This window comes from Clarias gariepinus, chromosome 19, assembly GCF_024256425.1.
Source record: "Clarias gariepinus isolate MV-2021 ecotype Netherlands chromosome 19, CGAR_prim_01v2, whole genome shotgun sequence".
NCBI classification, from domain to species: Eukaryota; Metazoa; Chordata; class Actinopteri; order Siluriformes; family Clariidae; genus Clarias; species Clarias gariepinus.
The window spans coordinates 3,628,256-3,651,941 of NC_071118.1; the positions used below are offsets into that span (position 1 = coordinate 3,628,256).

Consider the following 23,686-nt stretch of genomic DNA (forward strand, 5'->3'; position numbering starts at 1 on the left):
AACTCTCCCAAGGCCAAAGAAGGCTCTCAAAGGAACGAATCCAGGTTATTCTCGACACTAAATGTCCCAGCACTAAACATGCTCTCATAGCTTTCCTGGGACTGGTCAACTACTATTGTCAGTGGATTCCTGACTGCTCATTTTACGATAAACACGTCAAGACAGCCATCTCATGCAATAATGCGCTCCAACAGCCTCTGACATCTGACATGGAGCTTCGCTCCAGCGCTGGGCCTGCCTAATTATCAAAAACCACTCCATCTATACGCGTGTGAGCACGGATGCACCGCTTCTGCTGTATTAGCACAGGAGCATGGGTGGGGGATGGGACCATGTGCTTTCTTATCTAAAACTTTAGATGCTGTGGCACAAGGTTTGCCTGCCTGTCTCAGAGCTGTAGCCGCCTGTGTGGTGGTACAAGATGCTAAGAAGATTGTTCTCTCTCATCCTTTAATTTTGTATTCCCCACATCTGGTTAAACAAGTGCTACAGAACCTTCAAACACAACACATGACTGTCTGGGTCTGGGTATGAGATTATCCTTTGTTCTACAAGTAACTTAAAGATAAAATCCACCTCTTCTTTTGACACCCTTAGGCATGCTCTGGCACGCTTGATCAATGCACAGGATACACGCTAGTAGATACAGATCATGACTGCTGCTCAGAGATTGTTCACTCTATTAGTATATGTCCTGATCTGTCTTCTACCGCATTAACAACAGGTGACACTCTGTTTGTAGATGGTTCCTGTTCAAAATCGTATAATGGGAAATTTCTCTGTGGTTATGCTGTGTGCGCTGCCAGATATAACCATTAAAGCTTACTCTCTCCCTTTCTCGTCTGCTCAGGCAGCTGAACTTTTTGCTCTAACCACATTTACATTTACATTTAGGCATTTGGCAGACGCTTTTATCCAGAGCGACTTACAAAAAGTGCTTTAATGTTTACAACATTGGATACATACTTACACTGGGTTAACTAGGTTAATAACTAAGTACCATTAGTCCAACACATCTGAGTTTTTTTTTTTTTTTTTTTCTGGGGGGGTTAGTCCAAGTACTGGAGAAACAGATTCGTCTTGAGTCGTCGTTTAAAGATAGTCAAAGTCTCTGATGTACGGACATCTAGAGGAAGTTCATTCCACCACCTAGGTGCCAGAACAGAAAAGAGCCTGGATGAATGCCGCCCTCGATCCCTGAGAGATGGTGGGATGAGGCGAGCAGTGCTGGAGGATCGGAGGGAACGTGGTGCAGTTCGTGGTGTAATTAGCGCAGAGAGGTAAGTGGGTGCTGGGCCATTTTTAGCTTTGTAGGCAAGCATCAGTGTTTTGAATTTGATGCGGGCAGCTACAGGAAGCCAGTGCAGGGAGCGGAGGAGTGGGGTGGTGTGGGAAAACTTGGGAAGGTTAAAAACGAGTCGTGCTGCTGCATTCTGGATCAGTTGCAGAGGACGAATCGTGGACAAAGGCAGGCCTGCCAGGAGTGAGTTGCAGTAGTCCAGTCTTGAAATAACAAGGGACTGAACAAGCACCTGAGTAGCCTGTGAAGAAAGAAATGGGCGAATTCTTCTGATATTGTAAAGAAGAAATCGACAAGAGCGAGTAAGGTTAGCGATGTGTGGGGAAAATGACAGATGATTGTCCACGGTTACCCCAAGATTGCGGGCAGTGGTTGAGGGAGTGATTTGGTTGTTGTCCATGGATATCACAAGGTCTTGACCTGGAGATGAGTCACAAGGAATAAACAACAGTTCGGTTTTACTGAGATTGAGCTTCAGTTGATGAGCAGCCATCTAAAATGAGATGTCTGCCAGACATGCTGAGATCCGGGTGGAAACCTGAGTGTCAGAGGGAGGAAAGGAGAGAACAAGTTGGGTGTCGTCTGCATAACAGTGGTATGAGAATCCATGCGATAATATGACCTTACCAAGAGACCGGGTATAGAGGGAGAACAGAAGAGGACCAAGTACTGAGCCCTGCGGGACACCAGTAGAGAGTCTACGTGGGGCAGATGTAGATCCCCTCCATGTTACCTCATATGACCTATCTTTTAGGTAAGAAGCAAACCATTGCCACGCTGTTCCACAAATTCCAAGGCTTGTAAGAATAGATAATAGAATCTTGTGGTTCACGGTGTCAAATGCAGCTGACAGGTCCAGGAGGATGAGGACAGATGAAAGTTTAGCAGATCTAGCAGCATGGAGCTTCTCAGTGACTGACAGAAGGGCAGTCTCTGTGGAATGTGCCACTTTGAATCCAGATTGGTTTGGGTCATTAAGGTTGTTCTGTGAGAGATAAAGAGACATTTGATTATAAACCGTTCTTTCAAGAATTTTGGAAATAAAAGAGAGCAGTGATACCGGGCGATAGTTGTTAACTTCTGATGGGTCCAGGCAGGGTTTCTTGAGGATGGGAATAACCCTCGCCTTCTTAAAAGCGGCAGGAACATGACCAGATGATATGGATTGGTTGATGATGGCTGTGGTGAAGGGAAGGAGGTCTCGTGAGATGGCCTGGAGCATTGTGGAAGGGATTGGGTCTAATGAACAGGTGGTGGGGTTAGATGACGAGATGATCTGTTGAATCTCGTCAGATGACAAGTTGGAAAATTCTACTAAAGGAGGGAAGGAAAGGTCCTGAGGTTCTGCCGTAGGAGTTTGGTTGAGAGCGAAGGACTGGCGGATTGCTGCAATCTTCCCATCGTAGAATGTGGCAAAATCGTCAGCAGTCAGAGAGGAAGGGGCAGGAGGAGTCGGTGGGTTGAGTAGTGAGGAGAAGATGTTGTGGAGTTTGCCAGGATCATGTGCAGACACTTCCAACTTTTAACCCATGCGTGTGTTCTTTTTAAAGGAAAAGATGTCACTATAGTATATACACTAATTCTTGTTACGCTTTTGGTATCGCTCACGACTTTGGCCGCATCTGGCAATCCAGGGGTTTTTGTTCTGCTGAGGGCCTATTTCTCATCCTTCTCTTATTCAGGATTTAATAGACGCATGCCATCTACCTGGTACACTCGCTATTGTAAATACTAAGGCTCATTCCTCTGGTGACTCTATGGAAGTGCGAGGTAATTCGCTAGCCGATTGTATTGCTAAAGAAGCGGCCCGAAAACAGTTTTCTTTCCTGACTCTGGTTCTAAACTGATCAATACATCTTTTCTTGCTAGCTCTTTAATTTCCAATTTATTGTCTTTATAAGCTTCAGCCACACCAAATGATTCCTCTTTTTGGCAAGCTCAAGGTGCCTACGTTGCTTCCGTATTTATGGTATTGTGCTGATGGTCGTTTGTGCCTGCCGTCTCATTGTCTTCCGTTTCTCGTGCACAAGTTCCACGGTGTTACACATCACGCACAAGGGGGGGTTGAGGAAGATATGAAAAAACTCTTTTGCATAGCTAACATGCTTGGAACAATTGAAACAATAATATCTAGATGCTTGGTGTGTGCTCAGAATAACGTGACAAAGGGTTTAGGTAAACACGAGTTTTCCCTTACCTACTGCTCCATTTGCAGAGTGGCAAATTGACTAAAACAATACAAACCATGGGGAGTAAAAACTAGGTTGATCTGTTATGTGCTGTTCTAGCTGAAATGAGAATGACACCAAGAAAAGACGTGCAGATGTCACGACATGAAATTATATTTGCCAGACCCTTTCCCGTGCCATGGAGGAAAGGCAAACCCGCGATAGGAAAAACTGATCTTGATGTACATATTTCTGAATATTCTGCTGCCCTAATAGATACTTTAACTAAATATTATAAACAAATTGCTGATGTGACTCCAATACCCTCAACAAAATTCACACATCCTTTTAATGTGGGAGATATTGTTCTGGTAAAATCTTTGACCCCCAAAAAACTAGGAGATTGTAAATATGATGGAACAGCAGAAATAATTGAAATTACTCATACTGCTATTCTAATGATCTTTTTCCTCAGTGGTTCCATGCTACTAGGCTAAAGAGATGTCCTGTCAGCGTGAGATCAAAAGATGAACAAGTGTATTATTATCTTTCTTTCTCAGTAATTTTTTGTTTTCTAGACTAAAGACGTGCAGTGATGATCAACCCGTGACGTGACACAGAGGGAGTGACGTGACACAGAGGGATCGTCTTGGGTTGCCACGGGACGACTTCACTTCTGCTATTAGTGTACTATTCCTGGTGGTGTCTAAGCGACTCGTGAGGTGGGACGAGTGCAGATTGGGTATGCCCGCACTCTGAGCACTATAGCGTCAAGAAAGGCAATAGTTTACCACAAGTAGTTATTTATGAGTCTGACATTGCGAACAACATTTTTCACACACACAAGTTTGCACTCCACCTGTTATATTTTTTTGTATTCTTTTTGGGCACACTCCATCTTGTAGAGTTTGTAGAACAGCACTTGGAGGAGAGTGCAACATACATAGTGCAACCTCATTCACATGATAATGTTTTTTGGCGATTCGCTAATTGGACCGCCAAGCAACATACCAATGAGTCTTCTTATGTGTGCCAACATTTGTAGGACAGATGTCACTGACACTCCTACCTGGTAATAAATCTACTCTCTCTGTAGCTGCATGAGTTTGCATTAGTTCCTTCTGTCGAAGTGGAACTCAGTATATTAACTCTCACCTAACACATAGCTTATTTTTTAATCAAACAGGGTCTGACTGGTGGTGTAGGCTGATGCACTACGATCATAATTTCTCAAACCCGTGTGACTATTTACTTTCTGCTTTAGATACCAGCTTACTCCACTTCAGCAGAGTATTCTTTCTATTCTCAAGATGGCTCTTGTCCTGAAGGTAATTTCTCATTAATTCACTCTGGCCCACATGGGACCATAAACCACTACTCAGATTGGTATTGGGTTTGTGATAAGGCTGTTTACATTTTCCTTCCCCTTAACTGGGCTGGAGTTTGCACCCCTACCCAATTTAGAGGCTCTTTTACACTGGTTACATGAAACCCACGCTCGCCTTAAGCGAGATAGTGATCCATTCCCTCCCCCTGATCATCAGTTACAGGTTAGAGCCACTAAATTTTGGCATGCTTTGTTTCCTTACTATGGTGTGGTTCAGTTATGAAATTAGATTGCAGTAACACATTACAGGTTAGCCACTTTTGTTAATGCCACTAATATTGCAAAGGTACTAAGGGTGAATTAACTGCTCTTTGACTGGCCACGGTACAGGATAGACTGGCCCTCGATCTAATCCTTGCCAAGAAGTGGGGGTGTTTTTGCTATGGTAGGTGATAGTTGTTGTACATACATCCCCACTGTTAATGAAGAACATGGAAAAATTTCTACTGCTTTGGAAGATGCGTGGAGTTGCTTCTCAGTAACAGAACAATGAAAAGGGTCAAGTAGGCTGGGGAGTTTGGTATACTCTGTTTGGACAATCTCGTTTAACCCTTTGGAGAATGGGCCCCTTATCTCTCCCTTTTCGTAACAGTTTTGCTTATCTTGCTGTTGTTGTGTCTCTTTGGTCCGTGCATTCTTCACTATGTGCAAAATCTTTCGTACAAGTACTGTAAGTTTCAGGTTATGTTTCTGTGAGGCGTCCAATGACCTATTATCCGCCAGCAACTTCTGGAAAGCTTTGAGTTTTATTCAACGATGTTTCTTATGAATAAAAAGGGGGAATTGTAGGAAATATTTAATTTCTAGTGTGTTGCATGATATTCTGTGTGCTTGAGAACAGTGTTTTTTTTTTTTTACCTCGACACACTGCACTATCAATAAACACATTCCATAGTATAGTTTATGTTAAGGGTCATAAAACTGTTGAAGGCTCATAAACGCAGAACTACTCCCAAGTTTTTGTTCTGCTTTACCTTATCTTTTATAAACTGCACCCACCTTTTTGGTTCTTTGTGTGTGTGTGCATACTGTATATATACTCCTGTCTCCCAGAATAAACTTTGAACATCTCACTGAGCACTGACTTGTGTGTTTCATTACAGTTCCCTGTACTCCAGGCGGGACAAACAGAATACAGGCTGAGCACTGAGTAGGCAAAGGGGGGTCTACCAAAATTCAAGAAATCCTTACAGGCACTGATGCTGTGAATACAGGTGCACTTTTAGTCGAACAAACGTGGAGGATATAAGCACTTTCACACCCTTTCACATATGCATTTACCGTTGTTATGTCCCGGTCTAGGTCGGGCCGTAACAGGAGTGAAAAGAAAAAAAAAAGGGGTGAGACCAAAAGTGAATTTGCTTAGTGTTTATTTTACAAAAACGTGAAGAAGCAAATCCCCAAAAAGTGGCTGTGAGCTTCAGAAGCCGACAAGGCCAAAACAATAAACAAAATTCCCTCTATCTAGTACCAAAAGTGACAACTTGCCTGCACCAAAAATAAAGAAACAGAAATACAAGACTCTTCCCTTACTCCCGAAATAACCACAAACCAAGAATAAACAAGGGGCAAACAAAATGCCGTTGACTCCTTACTAAGGCACTCAAAAAAAAGAGTTAAATACAAATATATACAAAAGTATTTACAAACCAAACAGAGAGCAAACACAAAAGCGTAGTCACAGAGGCAAAAGGGTCATACACGGAATAGGCGAACAAAACCAAGCAACCATCAAAAGGGGAAAGTCTAAGAGTAGTCAGAAACGTAGCAAGGGATCATACACAGAATAACATTCAGGAACAAGCATAGGATAAACAATAAGCAAAAACAAGGTCTGTAGCATGGTGGTCTGAAGGCCTTAAGTAGGCCTCTGGGTTGCCTGGAGGACCAATCATCTGGGAGGAGGTGGGACCAACAAAGAACAGGCAGAGCAGCAACCAGTAGATTTACAGGCACACTGAAGAGGGTGGGACCTGAAACATCAAGGAATGACACACCCTATTCCATCACCAGCAGAGACAAAGCAAGCATAACCAGACACACAAAACAAATAAATGCAATATCATAACACCCCCTCCCTTAAGAATGAACACCCTGTTCACAATTATAATCATGGCATTAAGACAATGAGTCAGCTACTACATTTTTAGACCCTTTCTTATGCTGTATATCCAAATTAAAACCTTGCACAATTAAACACCAACGCATGAGACGTTGGTTGCTGTTTGACATACGATGCAAAAACACAAGGGGGTTATGATCTGTAAAAACTGTAATGGGGACAGTGCTGGAACCAATGTAAACTTCAAAGGCTTCCTTCTCAATAGTGCTGTAGTTCAGCTGGTGACGGTTAAACTTATGAGAAAAGTAACTTAAGGGATAATCTATACCATTTGCATCCTCCTGAATCAAAACAGCACCAGCACCTGTACCACTGGCATCTACCTCAAGTTTGAAAGGTTTGGAAAAGACAGGAGCAAAAAGGACAGGTGCACTACATAAAAGCGATTTAGCAGACTTAAACGCTGCTTCACAACTAGGTGACCACAAAAAAGGGACAGAGTTACGGAGGAGAGATGTAAGAGGCAAAACAACATCAGAAAAAATTCTACAAAAGCTTCTGTAATAACCGGCCATACCGAGAAAACGTCGAAGCTCTCTTTTCGTTTTGGGTGCGGGAAATGCTAGGTCTAATGTTAAGGAAGCTTTCTGAAGGCGAGATAATACAGAGTCTAATGTACAAACATGTGCATCCCAAGTATCAGAGAATACTACCACATCATCAAGGTAGGTTTTACAATTAGGCACATCACCCAGAACCTGGGTCATCAAACGCTGAAAAGTAGCAGGTGCATTTCTAAGTCCAAATGCCATCACAGTATACTAAAGGAAACTGTCCGGGGTAACGAAAGCAGAGATTTCAGATGCACGTGGTGTTACTGGAACTTGCCAGTAACCTTTTAACAGGTCTAATTTTGTAACAAATTTTGCACTTTTTATACGGTCAATACAATCTTCCATTCTAGAAAGCGGAAACGAATCTGATTTAGTTAAAGCATTAACTTTTTGATAATCTGTATAAAAACGGTAGCTTTAGTCAGGTTTTGGAACTAGGAGACAAGGAGAACTCCACGGACTGCAGCTAGGAACAGCAAGAACATCAGTTTCTTGTTTCATAAGGACACGTTTTGTGGGATTAATTCTATAGGTATTCTGCTTCACAGGAGAGTGCTCACCAACATCAATGTCATGTTAAGGACAGTAGTGCGGGAGGGCGTATCAGAAAAAAGCTTAGGGTAACATATCAATTTAAGCATATTCATATTCAATTTTATTTGTATAGCGCTTTTAGCAATTTTCATTGCCGCAAAGCAGCTTTACATAGTCAAAAGAATTATTTAAGTTTGTATGAAATGTGAATTTGTATGAATCAAAATGGTCAGTTTGTCTCTGGTGAGCAAGCCGAGGGCGACAGTGGCAAGGAAATACTCCCTGAGATGGTAATACAGTAGGAAGAAACCTTGAGAGGAACCAGACTCAACAGGGAACCCATCCTCATTTGGGTGAAACAAAGTAAATGATCTGCATTAATACAGTGTGTAGGGTGGGAGGCAGTTCAGCTATAATAGCTGATGTTAATTGATGTTAATATGGAGTCCAGGTAGTTATTGAAGACCCAGGTAGACTTGTAAGAAATTCCAGTCCTGAACTATCGAACTGTCAAGTCCCCAGAGAAACAGTTGCCAACACCAGTCAAGGCCAGAACCATTTTCTAGGTAGAGAGAATCATTCCCAGACACCAGACGCATCCCAGAGAGACACACGGGGCATCCATGTGACGAGATCTTCAGCCAGAAGCGGGGCACCAGGATGGGTCAGACAGGTCCGGAGGGCAGAGGGAGTCTGGATCACTGGCAGCTCAGGAACGACATGTGTAGCTCGATTGAGAGAGAGAAAGAGTGAAAGGGGGAGACAGAAGGAGAGAGGAAAGAGAAGAAGAGGAGAGATGGCAGTTAGGTATGGTCACAGTCACACAATGTATAATGTGAATGTATAGTAACTGTAGAGTGCAAGCAGAGACTCCGGCAGGACTAACTATGAAAACATAACTAAAAGGGAGAGCCAGAAGGAGAAACAGACATGAGGGCTTCCTGAGATGTAAAGCAACCAATCACCTCACCGTCAACAAACCTAAGTAATCAATAAAAGTGGGGAGGACAGCATCTAAACATACCAGTTCACCATAATACTCTACATCCATGAGTCCCCCAGATCTGCCTTTATCTAAGGCTAATCTATTTATAAAAATGCTTGATTAAATAAATAGGTTTTTAGCCTGGACTTAAACACTGAGACTGTCTAGTGAGTCCCGAACACTAATTGAAAGACTATTCCATAATTTCGGGGCTTTGTGAGAAAAAGCTCTGCCCCCAGCTGTAGTTTTCATAATACACGGTACTGATAAGCAGCCTGCATCCTTTGATCGAAGTAGGCGTGGCAGATCATAAGACACTAGCAGTTCACTCAGATACTGCAGTGCGAGACCATTTAATGCTTTATATGTCAGAAGTAGTATTTTAAAATTAATGCGAAATTTCACAGGGAGCCAATGAAGTAAAGATAAGATAGGTGTGATGTGCTCTTGTCTTCTGGTTCTAGTGAGGACTCTCGCTGCTGCATTCTGGACTAGCTGAAGCTTGTTTATGCACCTAGTTGAACAACCAAACAGTAAGGCATTACAATAGTCCAACCTAGAGGTAGTAAAAGCATGAACTAGTTTTTCTGCATCGTTTAGCGACAATATATTTCTTATCTTGGCAATATTTCTGAAGTGAAAGAATGCTATCCTGGTAATATCTACATGAGCTTCAAATGAAAGGATGGAATCTATAATCACACCAAGGTTTTTTACTGTTGCACTTGATGGAACAGAAAGGCCATCTAAAGTTACAGAGTGATCTAGAATCTTACTTCTAGCTGTATGCAGTCCTATGACTAGAACTTCTGTCTTATCTGTATTAAGCAGAAGGAAGTTAATTAGCATCCAATTTCTTATGTCCTGCACACATTGCTCAACTTTAGTAACCTGGTTTATCTTATCAGGTTTTGCTGAGACATAACTGTGTTGTCAGCATAACAGTGAAAACTAATACCATGCTTATGGATTATGTTGCCCAGAGGAAGCATATAAAGGGAAAAAAAGCAATGGGCCTAAAACTGAACCCTGTGGAACACCAAACTCCACTAGAGAACATTCAGAATAATCACCATTTAAGTCTACATACTGATACCGATCGGTCAAATAGGATCTGAGCCAGGAGAGGGCTGTACCTGTCACGTACTGTTGGGTGTTGGACTGTGGGCATGGTGTGGCAGGCATAAACGCAGATAGGGATGTTGAACAAAAGTCTCTTTAATAATAAACCAATCAAACAAAACAGGAACAAAGTTGGCTTTACTTGGCAGCATATGAACAAAACCAATAATCAACTAATACACGGATAAGGGAATACACACTAATATACAGTACAGACATGGGATAAAAAACAGACAAGACAGACTAAACAGACTAGAGGACTAAACACAAGGGACAATACATGCTAGGGGTTAAACACACACAAGACAGACTTGGCTAGACCTACTAGCTGTTATGCACATTAGGAGCTAAGCTAGCTAGTAGCTAAACAGACTAACTGCTAAACAGGGGTGCGTTTCCCGTACAACGATGTAGCTCTTTACTTAACCACCGTTGTACGATGCAACGTTGAAGAAAATAACTAACTAGTCACGACTGTTTCCCAACACCATAGTACCTGTGTCGCACTTCCATCGTTAGAACCATGTTGGTTTAATCTGTCGTTCTTCTTCTTCTTCGATACAATGGCGGAGTAGTGCCATAGGCACATATCGCCCCCTACTGTAAAGGTTTTTTTTTTCCTCTCTTCGGCTCGCATTCAATGCGCTTTCGCAGTGACGTTACGTAGAAGTGGTGTAATAATGTGACGAACGCAACATTCATTATTTGTACAATAAAACATATATAGGCATACACAGTTTAAATGTGCTCTTTTCGAATAACAAAGTCTATAACTTTTAGTTATATTTCATTAGAACTCATTTTTATTTGTTATTGATACATAAGTACAATTAAAATAAAAAGAAATTATGGGTTTTGAAAATGCTGGGATTGTGTTGTGAACACCTGTTACCTATTTTGCTCAAGATCATTTCCTATATAAGTCCTTTTACATAAAGCCATGTTTTAATGAGAGTTAATCTGAAAAAATGACACGAAAACCACAATTTCCTAAAAAAAAGAGCTTGCTGTTTTTTTTGGAGGATGTGGGAAACAATAAAATTCTTCTTTTCTCCAAGTTAAAAAACAGTTACAAATTCTGGAAATGGGTATGAGAGAAGCCCAGAGAAAGTCAGAAACAAGTGGAGGGACTTTGCAAGTGTGACCAAACAAACAAGTTCAGTGGTGGCCTGAAACTGAACCCCTCCAAAAGCTGCTATGTAATTGTAGTTACTGTAATTCTCCACAACATTGCAGTTAAGGAAAATGTCCCGCTTTTTGATAAGGAAGAGGGGGTCTTTCTGGTGCTGCTGTGAATGAGGAAGATGACACTTCTGATGATATATAATTTTTTATTTTTTTTAACCTATGAATAGTCCATATTCTACGTCTACTTCTGAGAGCACAACAAAAAAAACTCACTTGAAAACTCACCTATTCTTCACACAAACAAAACCAAGGCTGTGCTCCAACCGGAACATAAATTATGCTTTTGTAGGGCACTTCGAAGGGGGAATAATTGCGATGGTATCGCTGTTATATCGTTTCAAAGTGAATTTGTAATTAAAATAACCAAAAAATGAATAGCCTAATATCTGAGCACCAACACATTAAGTTGTCCAAATCGCTCAAAGTGGTTGGGAAAATATTTAGAAACTTATAGTGCATAGGGTCGTGAACTGTGAATAGAACACACCCAGCCGCGGCAGGGAACTATGCTTCTAACCACAGGTCAAAGGCTGTAGTTCCAACCACGTACGTTTGCGACGCTGTTTGCGAATGTTCGTTTGAACTATGGTTTCGAGAAACACCGAATTGTTGAACTATGTGGGTAACGACGGAACTTGCGACCATAGTTGGCTAACGATGCTTTTGGGAAACGCACCCCAGGCTAGTAGCCAGAGACCCAAGGGATGAACAGACTAGGTACACAGCAGACTAGGTATGCAACAGACTAAGAACTCTAAAGGTTAGTAGCTAAACAGGTTAGTTCCTAAACAGACTATAATCTAAACGGACGAGGAGACTAGACAAACTCGAAGACTAGACAGACTATGATCTAAGCAGGTTAGTAGTGCACTGATTAGTATTTAAACAGACTAAGAGCTAAACATGCAAAGGGGGTTACTCACACATGAGGGTAGACACAAAAGGTTAATTCTCCTAGAGGCTAATCCTGCTAGGAGACAGAGACAAACTAAATAATGACAAATATAACCTTAAAGCTCCATAAACCAAATGCCAACTAAACAAACTAAAATAGAACATAACAGGAGAAAACAAAACCCACTTAATAGAACAGAAATTAACATTAATGCTCGACCCAATTTCCCAGAACAAACAGGTACTTATAACAAAGCTAATGAGCTACCTCGTTCAGGTGAGCACCCGCATCACCTGACCAAGGTGCCTTCTGGGAAACTGAGTCTAACAACGAAAAACTACACACTAAAAACAGTGCCCTCTAGTGGGCAACCCTTACAGTACCCTTAATTACTACTACATTTTCTAATCTGTAAAGAAGAATACTATGATCAATGGTGTCAAAAGCTGCACTGAGGTCGAGTAAAATGCATGGTTACACAACCTTGATTAGAGGCCAATAGGAGGTCATTTACTACTTTAACAAGTGCTGTCTCTGTGCTGTGATGAGGCCTAAATCCTGACTGATACAGTTCATGTATGCCATTTCTATGTAGATATGAGCATAGCTGCTCTGCTACTATCTTTTCCAGAATCTTAGAGATAAAGGGGAGGTTTGATTTTGGCCTGTAATTGGACAGCTGACAGGGGTCAAGGTCAGGTTTCTTTATAATCGGTTTAATAGCTGCTAATTTAAAAGATTTTGGAACATACCTAATGCTGAGTGAAGAAGTAATTATTCTCAACAGGGGTTCTGTTATTGCTGGTACTATCTGTTTAAGAAAATGTGTCGGTACAGGATCTAATGTACAGGTTGATAAATTTGCAGAAGAGAGGAGTGAAATTAGTTCATTCTCTTCAAGGGGAATAAAGTATTCTAAGTTCCGATCTGACATGGCTAGTTTACCATCTGCATAACTTACATTGTTTGGTTTTAATGCCCAATATTTACAATTTTATTATTAAAAAAGTTCATGAAGTCCTTACTATTATACAAAGTTGTTGTGGAGATTTCTGCAGTGGTCTTATTTCTGGTTAATTTGGCTACAGTATTAAATAAAAATCTAGGATTATTTTTGTTATTTTCTATAAGAATCGAGAGATACGTTGATCTAGCTACACTAATAGCTTTTCTATAGTTCAGGATGCTCTCCTTCCATGCTATTTGAAATACTAACAATTTAGTTTGACGCCATTTACGTTCTAATTTCCGAGCTGTTTTAAAGAGCATGTATGATCGTTATACCAGGGAGCGAGTTTCTTATCTTTAATAATTTTTCTTTTAACTGGAGCTACATTATCTAAGGTATAACGGAGCGTCGACTCTAGATATTCAGTCGCCTGATCGAGTTCTGTGGGGTCAGACGGTGTTCTAATCAAAGTTGATAACTCTGGGAGATTACTGATAAAACTCTGTGTGGTAATTGATGTGAATGTACGTTTAGTACGGTAGCACGGCGCTGTGTGTACTTTATTACTATGACACACTTAAATTAAGGCAAGATAGTGATCTGATATAGCTTCAGACAATGGACTTGTAAATAAATTTCTTATACAACTGATGTTGGGGCACGTAAGTAATTAATATAATATGAAGTATATTAGCAAATTTAAAGTGTGACCTGCTTTATGAGTGGGTCCTACTACACACTGATTTACTCCTACTGAGTCCAGTATGGACATAAATGCTTTATGCACAGGGTCTTCTGGATTCTCAAAATAAATATTAAAATCTCCAGCAATTAACGCCTTGTCTACAGAAATGACTAGGTTTGAGAGGAAATCTGCAAATTCACTAAGAAATTCAGAGTACGGCCCTGGAGGTCTGTAAGTAGCCACAAATGTTATGTTACTATAGAAAACTTCATATTGTATGATAGTCAAATTATCATTGTGAATAACTGCAACGCCTCCTCCTCTACCAGTTAACCGAGGCTGGTGTATGTAGCTGTATTCAGGAGGACTAGCTTTATTTGGAGCTACATACTCGTCCTGTTTAATCCAGATTTCTGTTAGAGCATCTCAAATTCCTGATCTGTGATAATTTCATTAACTATAACTGCTTTAGATGCTAGAGATCTAATATTTAACAGTCCTAGCTTCAGATCAGAGGTGCCGGCTGCGCATTCAGTGTGATCCGAGTTTGTGGTATCTATGTTAATAAAATGACTAAAACAGACTTTCTGGGTCTTTCTACATTTTTGCTTAACTTTGGGAACAGACACAGTCTCAATACAGTGAACCCTGGGTGATGACTCTATGCAGCTAGCAGACGGTTGGTTTAGCCTGTCTGTCTGCTTCCTGGCCTGGGCTCTGGATTGTCACCGATTACTAGGCCTCTTCTAGGACTATGAGCTATACTACAGATCACATCACATCAGAACATAGAATACTTTACTCTCCTTGAAGCAAGAGAACTAATTTCACTCATCTCCTCTTCAAAATCGTCAACCTGTAAATTAGATCCTATACCGACACATTTTCATAAGCAGATAGTTCTAGCAATAACAGAACTCCAGTTGAAAGTAATTAACTGTTCACTCAGCAGTGGGTATGTTCCTAAATCCCTTAAATTATCAGTTATTGAACCAATTATCAAGAAACCTGACCTCGACCCCTGTCAGCTTTTCAATTACAGGTCGATATCAAACCTCCCTATCTCTAGAGGTTTTATCTCTAAAAGTCTGGAAAAGGTAGTATCACAGCAGCTATGTTCATATCTACATAGAAATAGCATAAACAAACTGTATCAGTCAGGATTTAGGCCTCATCACAGCACAGAGACATGCCCCTGTTAAAGTAGTAAATGACTTCCTACTTGATTGGCCTTTGATCAGGGTTGCATCATTATATTTGTGTTACTCGACCTCAGTACAGCTTTTGACACTATTGATCATAGTCAATTCTCCTTCACAGATGTAGTAGGAATTAATGGAACGGCCCTCTTGTGGCTCAGATCATATTTAATTGATTGTTATCATTTTGTGGATTTAGATGGTGACCATTTCTCATGTTCTCAAGTGAAGTTTGGTGTTCCACAGGGTTCAATTTTAGGCCCACTGCTTTTTTCCCTTTAGCTTCTTCTGAGCAACGTAATTCATAAACATGTTATTAGTTTTCATTGTTATGCTGATAACTGTGCCCTTCGATGGATTGGCACCCTGTCCAGGGCGTACCCTGCCTCGTGCCCTAAGTCTCCTGGGATAGGCTCCAGGTCGTAGAGACCTGAATACAGGATAAAGTGGTATAGAAGATGAGTGAGTGAGTGTTATGCTGATGACACACAATTATACGTTTCAGCAAAACCAGATGAGAAAAAACAGTTTACTAGTTGAGCAATGAGAGCAGATTGGATGTTAATTAATTTCCTTCTGCTTAATCCTGATAAGACAGAAGTTCTAGTCATAGGACCACAAGCAGCTAAAAGTAAGCTTTCTGATCACACTGTGATTTTAAATGGCCTTTCTGTTTCATCAAGTGCAACAGTAAAAGACCTTGGTGTGATTATAAATTCCAGCCTTTCACACACACACACACACACACAGGTCAATACAACTGATGTTGGGGCACGTAAGTAATTAATATAATATAAAATAATATAAAATAATGCGAAGGCAGTCGAGCGAATACATTTGGCAGTAAACTATATACTTTTTGTCTAATAAACTATATATATATATATATATATATACTGTATATATATATATATACTGTATATATATATATATATATACTGTATATATATATATATATATATACTGTATATATATATACATATATATATATATATAATGCTACCGTTCAAAAGTTTTAGAACACTTGCATATTTCTTTTCAGTGATTTATTTTCTACATTCTACAACAATACTGGGGATTTTAAAACTATAAAATAGCCATATGGGATTAGGTAATTACGTAACAACAACAAAAACAACAGTTAGTTGTTATTTTAAGACACAGAGGTCATCCTTTCTGTAATAGTTCTTGCAAGAACAGTATTGTCAAGTGCATTTGCAAAATCCGTCAAGCAACATAATAAAACTGGCTCCCATGAAGGCCATCCCGGGAGGACGAGACCAAAACCTACCTCTGCTGCACACAAGAAGTTCATTTAGAGTTATCAGCCTGAAAAATGACCAATTATCAGCACCTCAGATTAGAGGCGTTATGAAGTCTTTACAGAGCATAAGTACTGTAGCAGACACATCTCAATATCAACTGTTCAAAGGAGATTAATGCATTTTTTGAACGCCTTCAGCATTCCTTTACAATGTAGAAAGAAATAAAAATCAGGAACCATCATGGAGTTAGAAAGTGTTATTTTGAACGGTTGTGTATTGTTTATATATATTTATATATATTTTTTTATATTATCATTTTTATTATTATTACCTGTGCTGTGAATGACAAACAAAATACTGATGCCTCAGACTGATCTCTACCCTTCCTGAATTTTGTTTTAAAATAAATGTCATGTCCATACGCTCAAGAGAGGATTCTTAAAAATAAATAAAGAAAAGAAAAGAAAAAAAGTTACACATGACACATTTCTCTAAACACATAGAGAAATGGCTTGGGGTTCAAATGGTTACTTTTCATAGGTTTGTATGAATATTAATACCCTGGGTAGATGTCCTCCGATAACATCACATTGTTTATTAACTCTTAAGTGATGATTTGTTATCAAATTGCAGTTGCCAAGCCAGAAAGTCACCAGAAAACAGTATAGATTATAAAAGTTGCACAGACCAATACGCTGGCACAACAGGTAGAAAGACAGATACGACACATTTTGTGAAGGTGATGTATAACCCTTCGAAAGTGTTATAATATTTTTTTTTAATAATATGGCATAGTATTGAAACGTAAATTGTTTAAATGCATATAGTTTAAGTTGTATTATTGTACAGGAAACTGATTAACACAAAAAAATTTAATAAGTTGGTATTTTAACAGACTTGTGTGATGGAAAATGGATCATACAGATATGAAATTCTCAGGATCGAAGGATTGCGGATCACACGTTACTCATCTTATGCAGTGTTTGCTCTTCTTTTTTTGATCTATCTGTTTATTATGTTATCTAATATTGGAATTGTCATGATGATAGCAATGGACAAAGCTCTTCAAAAACCAATGTACTTTCTTTTCTGTAACCTTCCTTTGAGTGATGCAATCAGCGCTACTGTCATAGTGCCTAGGTTACTCAAAGACATCGTGGCTGAATCTGACAGGTATATCAGCTTTATCGCTTGTGTAATTCAAGCCTTTGGTGTTCACTCTTTGGGTACGAGTGCACACACTATATTAATTATCATAACTTTTGACAGCTACGTGGCCATATGTTACCCGTTAAGATACCACACCATAATGAATAACATAATGGTTGTAAGGCTCTCAGTAATAGCTTGGATAACCGCTATTGTCCCTGTCAGGGTTCTTTTGGCCCTCACTGCAAGGCTCTCTCATTGTACTTTAGTGATATCTAATCCCTTCTGTGACAATCCTTCTCTGTTTAAACTTTCCTGTGAGAATTTGTCACTTAATCAGATCGTTGGTTTGTTCTTCTCTGTCATGTATGAGATGATCTCAATATCATGTATCGCTGTAACCTATCTAAGGATCGCACATGTATGTTTAAAAAATAAAAACAGCATGATGAAAGGCAAGGCCATAAAAACATGTAGCACACATCTGATTGTGTATCTCATTCTGCTTGGATGCAGCTGTACTATAATTATTTTGCACCGTTTCTTAGCTTATGAGGAACTTCGAAATGTGGCCAGTGTCTTATTTTGTGTTATTCCATCAAGCCTTAACCCTGTCGTATACGGCCTTCAGACCAAAGAAATTAGACAGGGGCTTAAGCAGATATTCTTGAGCGGGAAAGTGATTCCAGGATGACTTCTTTATTTATCTAAAGTATACAATATACACTACCATTTAAAAGTTTGGGGTCACTTGCAAATTTCTTTGTTTTTGTTTAGTGATTTATTTTCTACAAAATATTTTACAACAATACTGGGGATTTAAAAACTATAAAATAACACATATGAAATTTGGTAATTACGTAACAACAACAAAAAACAGTTAGTTGTTATTTTAAAACACAGAGATCAGCCTTTCTGTAATAGTTCTTGCAAGAACAGTATTGTCAAGTGCATTTGCAAAATCCGTTAAGCACCATAATAAAACTGGCTCTCATGATGGCCATCCCAGGAGGGCGAGACCAAAACCTACCTCTGCCGCAGACGAGAAGTTCATTTAGAGTTATCAGTCTAAAAAAAACCAATTAACAGCACCTCAGATTAGAGGCGTTATAAAGTCTTTACAGAGCATAAGTAGCAGACACATCTCACCACTAACTGTTCAAAGGAGATTAATGCGTTTTTTGGAGACCTTCAGCAGTCCTTTACAATGTAAAAAGAAATAAAAATCGGGAACAATCATGGAGTTAGAACGTGACCCCAAACTTTTGAACAGTAGTGTATATATTTCTATGCTTTATATTTTAGAAAATATTATCAGAAAAATATTTATGTTATATATATTTTTTAAAACTATTTTACATTTCCAGTGAGATTAAGTATTACCTTGTCCATCATTTTATTCTGATGTTATACACTGATTATACATATATTGTCGGTAAATATGTTTCCTTTGCAAAGAAATAATGGTTTCTCAATCCTGACCCTGGTTGACCTCCCACCCTGCAAGTTTTAATAATTTCTTACCTCCCGGCACTAACAATATATTAACAAACTTTTCTGAATTAAAGGTGGGTGTGATGGAGCAGGGGAAACCATAAAATGTGTAAAGTCCTCTTGGATCAGGGTGGAGAACCATTGATGTAAAGCATCTACTGTAAATGCTAATTATTTTTTAACTGCATATAATTAGACAGATATGAAAAGCGTTTGAAACTGGTCAGTAATCTCAGGTATGCTTTGTACAGTTTTTGGGAACTGGCTGGTAAGATTTTCAAGAATGAGCCACATTCTTTCTGGAGTTTTTGTTAGTCACACTTGCTTATACATTTGCAGGTAATCCTCAAAATTCAGCATCATTTTTTTATGTGGAAATTAGTCTGTTGTGTATTTTTGTTATATTGCATTTCTGTATAATTTTTACATATTGTAATGGAGAAGTAATGTATTTTTCTTTGACCTTTTTAATGTCATAAAAAAATCATGTAAAACAACCATTTGTATTTAAAAATATTAATATAATCTTTGTGTTTTGTATGCACTAGAACTAGTGTAAAATAGAAGCAGTAATAATAATAATAATAATAATAATAAATATAGTTGCGAGCAACAATGACGATTTCACTTTAGGGCCAATCCCCAATAAGGGTTACGTGTCAGGGACCTCGTACCCTTTCTATGTGGTTCAGACCCAGGTTTCTGACTTTGGGTCCCACTCTAAGTCTGTCTTGTCGTCGCAGAATGCTAACGACAGGCGCTTCCTTTACAGGCTGGGAAGCGGTCTTAAATGACCTTCCAGCCGAGGGGGCCGGAGAGGTCGTCTTGTCGCGCGGCACATCAATTGCCTCGGAATGATGGCTTTATTTCTGGCCCTAAAGCACTTCCTCCAGCAGTTGAGGCTACCATGCCCTAGTGCGGGTGGACAACACTGCGGTAGTCTCATATATTAATTGCCAGGGCGGACTGCGCTCGCGCCGCTTGAATAAGCTTGCACACCAGGTTCTGCTTTGTGCACAGGACAAGTTCCTGTCCCTCAGGGCGATTTACATTCCAGGGCATATGAAGGTGGGAGCAGATGTGCTGTCCAGTCAAGCTCTGACACACAGGGAAAGGAAACCCCACCCCGAAATAGTCAGTCAATCTGGGAGAGATTTCAGGTAGCAGAGGCGGACCTCTTTGCCTCGCAAGAAACAGCAAATGTCTCCTTTACTACACTGCAGATTACGCCTTTTGCGTTTTTCCCGACAGCTCTGCTCCCGGGAGTCTTGGCTAGGGTCGTCAACAGGGTTTACGCCTTTTACTTATGGCGCCCTGTTGGCCGACCAGAGTGTGGTTCCTAGATCTAATATCTCTCCTCGACGACTCACCGGCGGTGATTCCAGTGAGAAAAGATCTTCTGTCTCAGCCGCGGAGGACAATATTTCATACCCGGACCGAGCTTTGGAACCTTCACATTTTGCTCCTGAACGGGACCAACTAAGTCAAGCTAGTCTTCCAGCCAGAGTAATTGACACTATTCTAAGTGCTAGGGCTCTACGCCACTACACAGACCTTGTCACTCTGGGTGAGAGATGCTATTGCCCTCTCCTATGTGGCACGTGGGCTCACTTCGCCTCTAGGAATCAGGGCTCATTCAACCAGGGGGATTGCCTCATCACGGGTCCTTGAGTCAGCCTCCCAGAGATAGTTCTGAGACCTTCTCAGTCTTTGTGCGCAAACGTTACGCAACCTTGAGGTCCAGACACTTGCTGTGCGGCGGCATTGGTATTCTCGTTCCCATAGAACGAGATGCTGCCATCCAATGCCGCACTGCCTGCGTGTCCGGACGTCCCTTCAGACAAAATCGATCTGAGGAATGTTTCCGGTTTACTCCTATTTATAACCTGCAGGTGCGTTTCATCAGATGACGTCACCTGACCGAGGTTATATAGGCCAAAATTTGGCGTGTTTTACAACCGGCAACACGAAAAGATTTCCCATAGCGCTTTCACGAAGCATCTCGTGCCCGCCTTTTCAGGGAACAGGGTTACAGCAAAGTAACCCGAGACGTTTTCCCTGATCATACTTGAGATGTTTCTGCAGCTTAATTGGAGTCCACTCACATATTTGTGCTGGAGCCGTCAGTCACAATTTAATATTTTTAAAAAGGTTTATTAGGCCAATTTATTTATTACCGCAACGGTACAGTATCTGAGACACGAATCACGGCCCATTGGTTGATGGTCATAAAGGACATTGAGCTAGTCCAATGAAATCTTAGGCCACGCCCTGCCTCCCTCCTGGCCAGCCCTCATCTCCCCTTGACAAAATCTGCTATTTAGCGTTATACCGAAGTTTGAAATAAGTCCGCCTATATCAATGGATAAACCAAAAAAAGAGAGAAAAGAGCAAGGGGGGTGCAGAAAAGCTGCGGAAGAAAAGACGCAAAAGCCTACAAGTGAAAGCAGGAAAATGTGCAAAAATTACAGAAATGTTTGCCACCACCACACATTCAATTGCAGCTGCTGGTGTAGGGCCATCTACATCTAGCAACAGTACAGAGGCAGTCCAGAGTGCTCAGGCTGCCGGAGAAGCACAAGGGAGTGTAAATCAGAGTAACATCAACATTAGTTACACAGATGAAGAAGGAGTAGCTATTAAAATTGATTTGGAAGAGGAGGAGGTGGTGAGCGATGTAGCAGGGACAGATTGAGGAAGGCTTTAGAATAGCTACGAGTTCAGTAAGAAGTACGCGAAATGTTGGCAGAGTGAGGGGAGGGACATTTATGTAGGGAAGACAGAGGGCTTTTTTGTGGTGTGTGTTTGTGTGTATCACTCGTGCATTTGAGTGTTTGTCGACAACCTGCACGACTAGCCTACCTAGCTGCTACTCACAAATGAACCATCTGCCAATTAGGCTAGACATTGCCATCCAGATCAAATTAACAAGTGGTCTTTTATCTGTCACGATTGATCAATCTTTACGCAGTACAAGAAATAAACCCCCAGAGCTATATAAATGACATGGCTGACTATCAGATTTCTAGGTAGACACACGTAGGCCTACACACACGCAGAATGATGATAGCCCATCAAAATAAACAATGAAAATGTTAAGTGTAGCCTACATCTTCACGAAATAGTAAGCTATTATTACTGTTTAATAACAATAATAATAATTAAGAATATTTTTTACCAAGATTATTTGCTTCCATGCAGGTTACTGTGGTTTAATGTTTAAAACAAAACAGTAAGCGCATATATCCTTTGATGTGTCATATGCCTCGGCATACAGTATTGTTTAAACAATCATGGTGGGCCGCTATGGCCAAAAATGCCAGGGCTGTTTTGTGGTCCCAGTCCAGCCCTGAGTCCACCTGTGGTAAATTCAGTTAATTGGACATGATTTGGATAGGCACACACCTGTCTATATAAGGTCCCCCAGTTGACAGTTCATGTCAGAGCACAAACCAAGCATGAACTCAAAGTAATTGTCTGTAGACCTTTGAGGCACAAATCTGGGGAAGGTTACAGAAAATTTTCTGCCGCTTTGAAGGTTCCAATGAGCACAGTGGCCTCCATCATCCGTAAGTGGAAGAAGTTCGAAACCACCAGGACTCTTTCTAGAGCTGGCTGGCCATCTAAACTGAGCGATCAGGGGAGAAGGGCCTTAGTCAGGAAGGTGACCAAGAACCCGATGGTCACTTGGTCAGAGCTCCAGAGGTCCTCTGTGGAGAGACGAGAACCGTCCAGAAGGACAACCATCTTTGCAGCAAACCACCAATCAGGCCTATATGGAAGAGTGTTTCCTCAATTTTTTTTATTTTTAATAAAATAGCAAAAATCTCAAGTAAACTTTTTTCATGTTGTCATTATGGGGTGTTGTGTGTAGAATTTTGAGGAAAAAAAAATTATTCAATCCATTTTAGAATAAGGCTGTGACATAACAAAATGTGAAAAAAGTGATGTTATGTGAAAACTTTCCAGGTGCACTGTAATGCCACACAGAAAGTTATTAATCACTTTTCAGCAAAAGTTTAAGGCATCGTCACAGCTGACCCATTTGAGATATCAAAACTCCCTCTACAATTTTGCATACTCCATGTCTTTAGATCACATTGACCCGGGTTTGGTGGTAATCATATAAATTCCCTAGGAGGAGTATATCAAAATCCATTGGGTGCATTTTGGCAAACGACCCAAAATAACCTCCGGTCCCATCCTGTTGAGTTGAGCCCAGGGCATGAAAGTTGTTCAAAAGTTGTTCGCCTCAATGAGCTCTAAATGTGTAAAGAGTGTAAGGGTCCACCACTAGAGGTCACTGTTTTTCATTTTGGAGTTTTTTGTTGGCTGACTCAGTTTCCCAGCAGGCATCTCGGTCAGGTGATGCGAGTGCACACCTGAACCGAGGTAGCCATCAATCCATCTCCATAAATAGGTATCACCACTGTCACTTGTGTGGGCATTTTGGTTTTGTTCTTTGTTTATTTTGATTTTAGTTGTGTTGACTTGGGCTCTCTTATTGGCAATGTTTCTGTGTATGTTCTGTGTGTCTGTGTTAGTGGAGCTGATTCAGTCCTGTCTTAAATGTATGTAAGTACTGTGGTTGTTGTCCTCCTGTGTTCTTGTGTGTTTAGCTAGAGTCAAGTAAGTAGTTAGGTGTGTGTGGCTAGGAGCGTGTTTAGCTAAAATCTATGTTGAGTTACAG

At 40.4% G+C, this 23,686-nt stretch overlaps 1 protein-coding gene across 1 annotated transcript; it reads left to right on the forward strand.

Moving 5' to 3' along the window:
* Positions 1–17,257: 17,257 nt before the first annotated feature.
* LOC128507785 (olfactory receptor 52N2-like) lies at positions 17,258–18,196 on the forward strand. The gene has a single exon (XM_053478887.1). It carries the CDS (start codon positions 17,258–17,260, stop codon positions 18,194–18,196), a length of 939 nt encoding a protein of 312 aa, XP_053334862.1.
* The last annotated feature ends 5,490 nt before the right edge of the window (positions 18,197–23,686 follow it).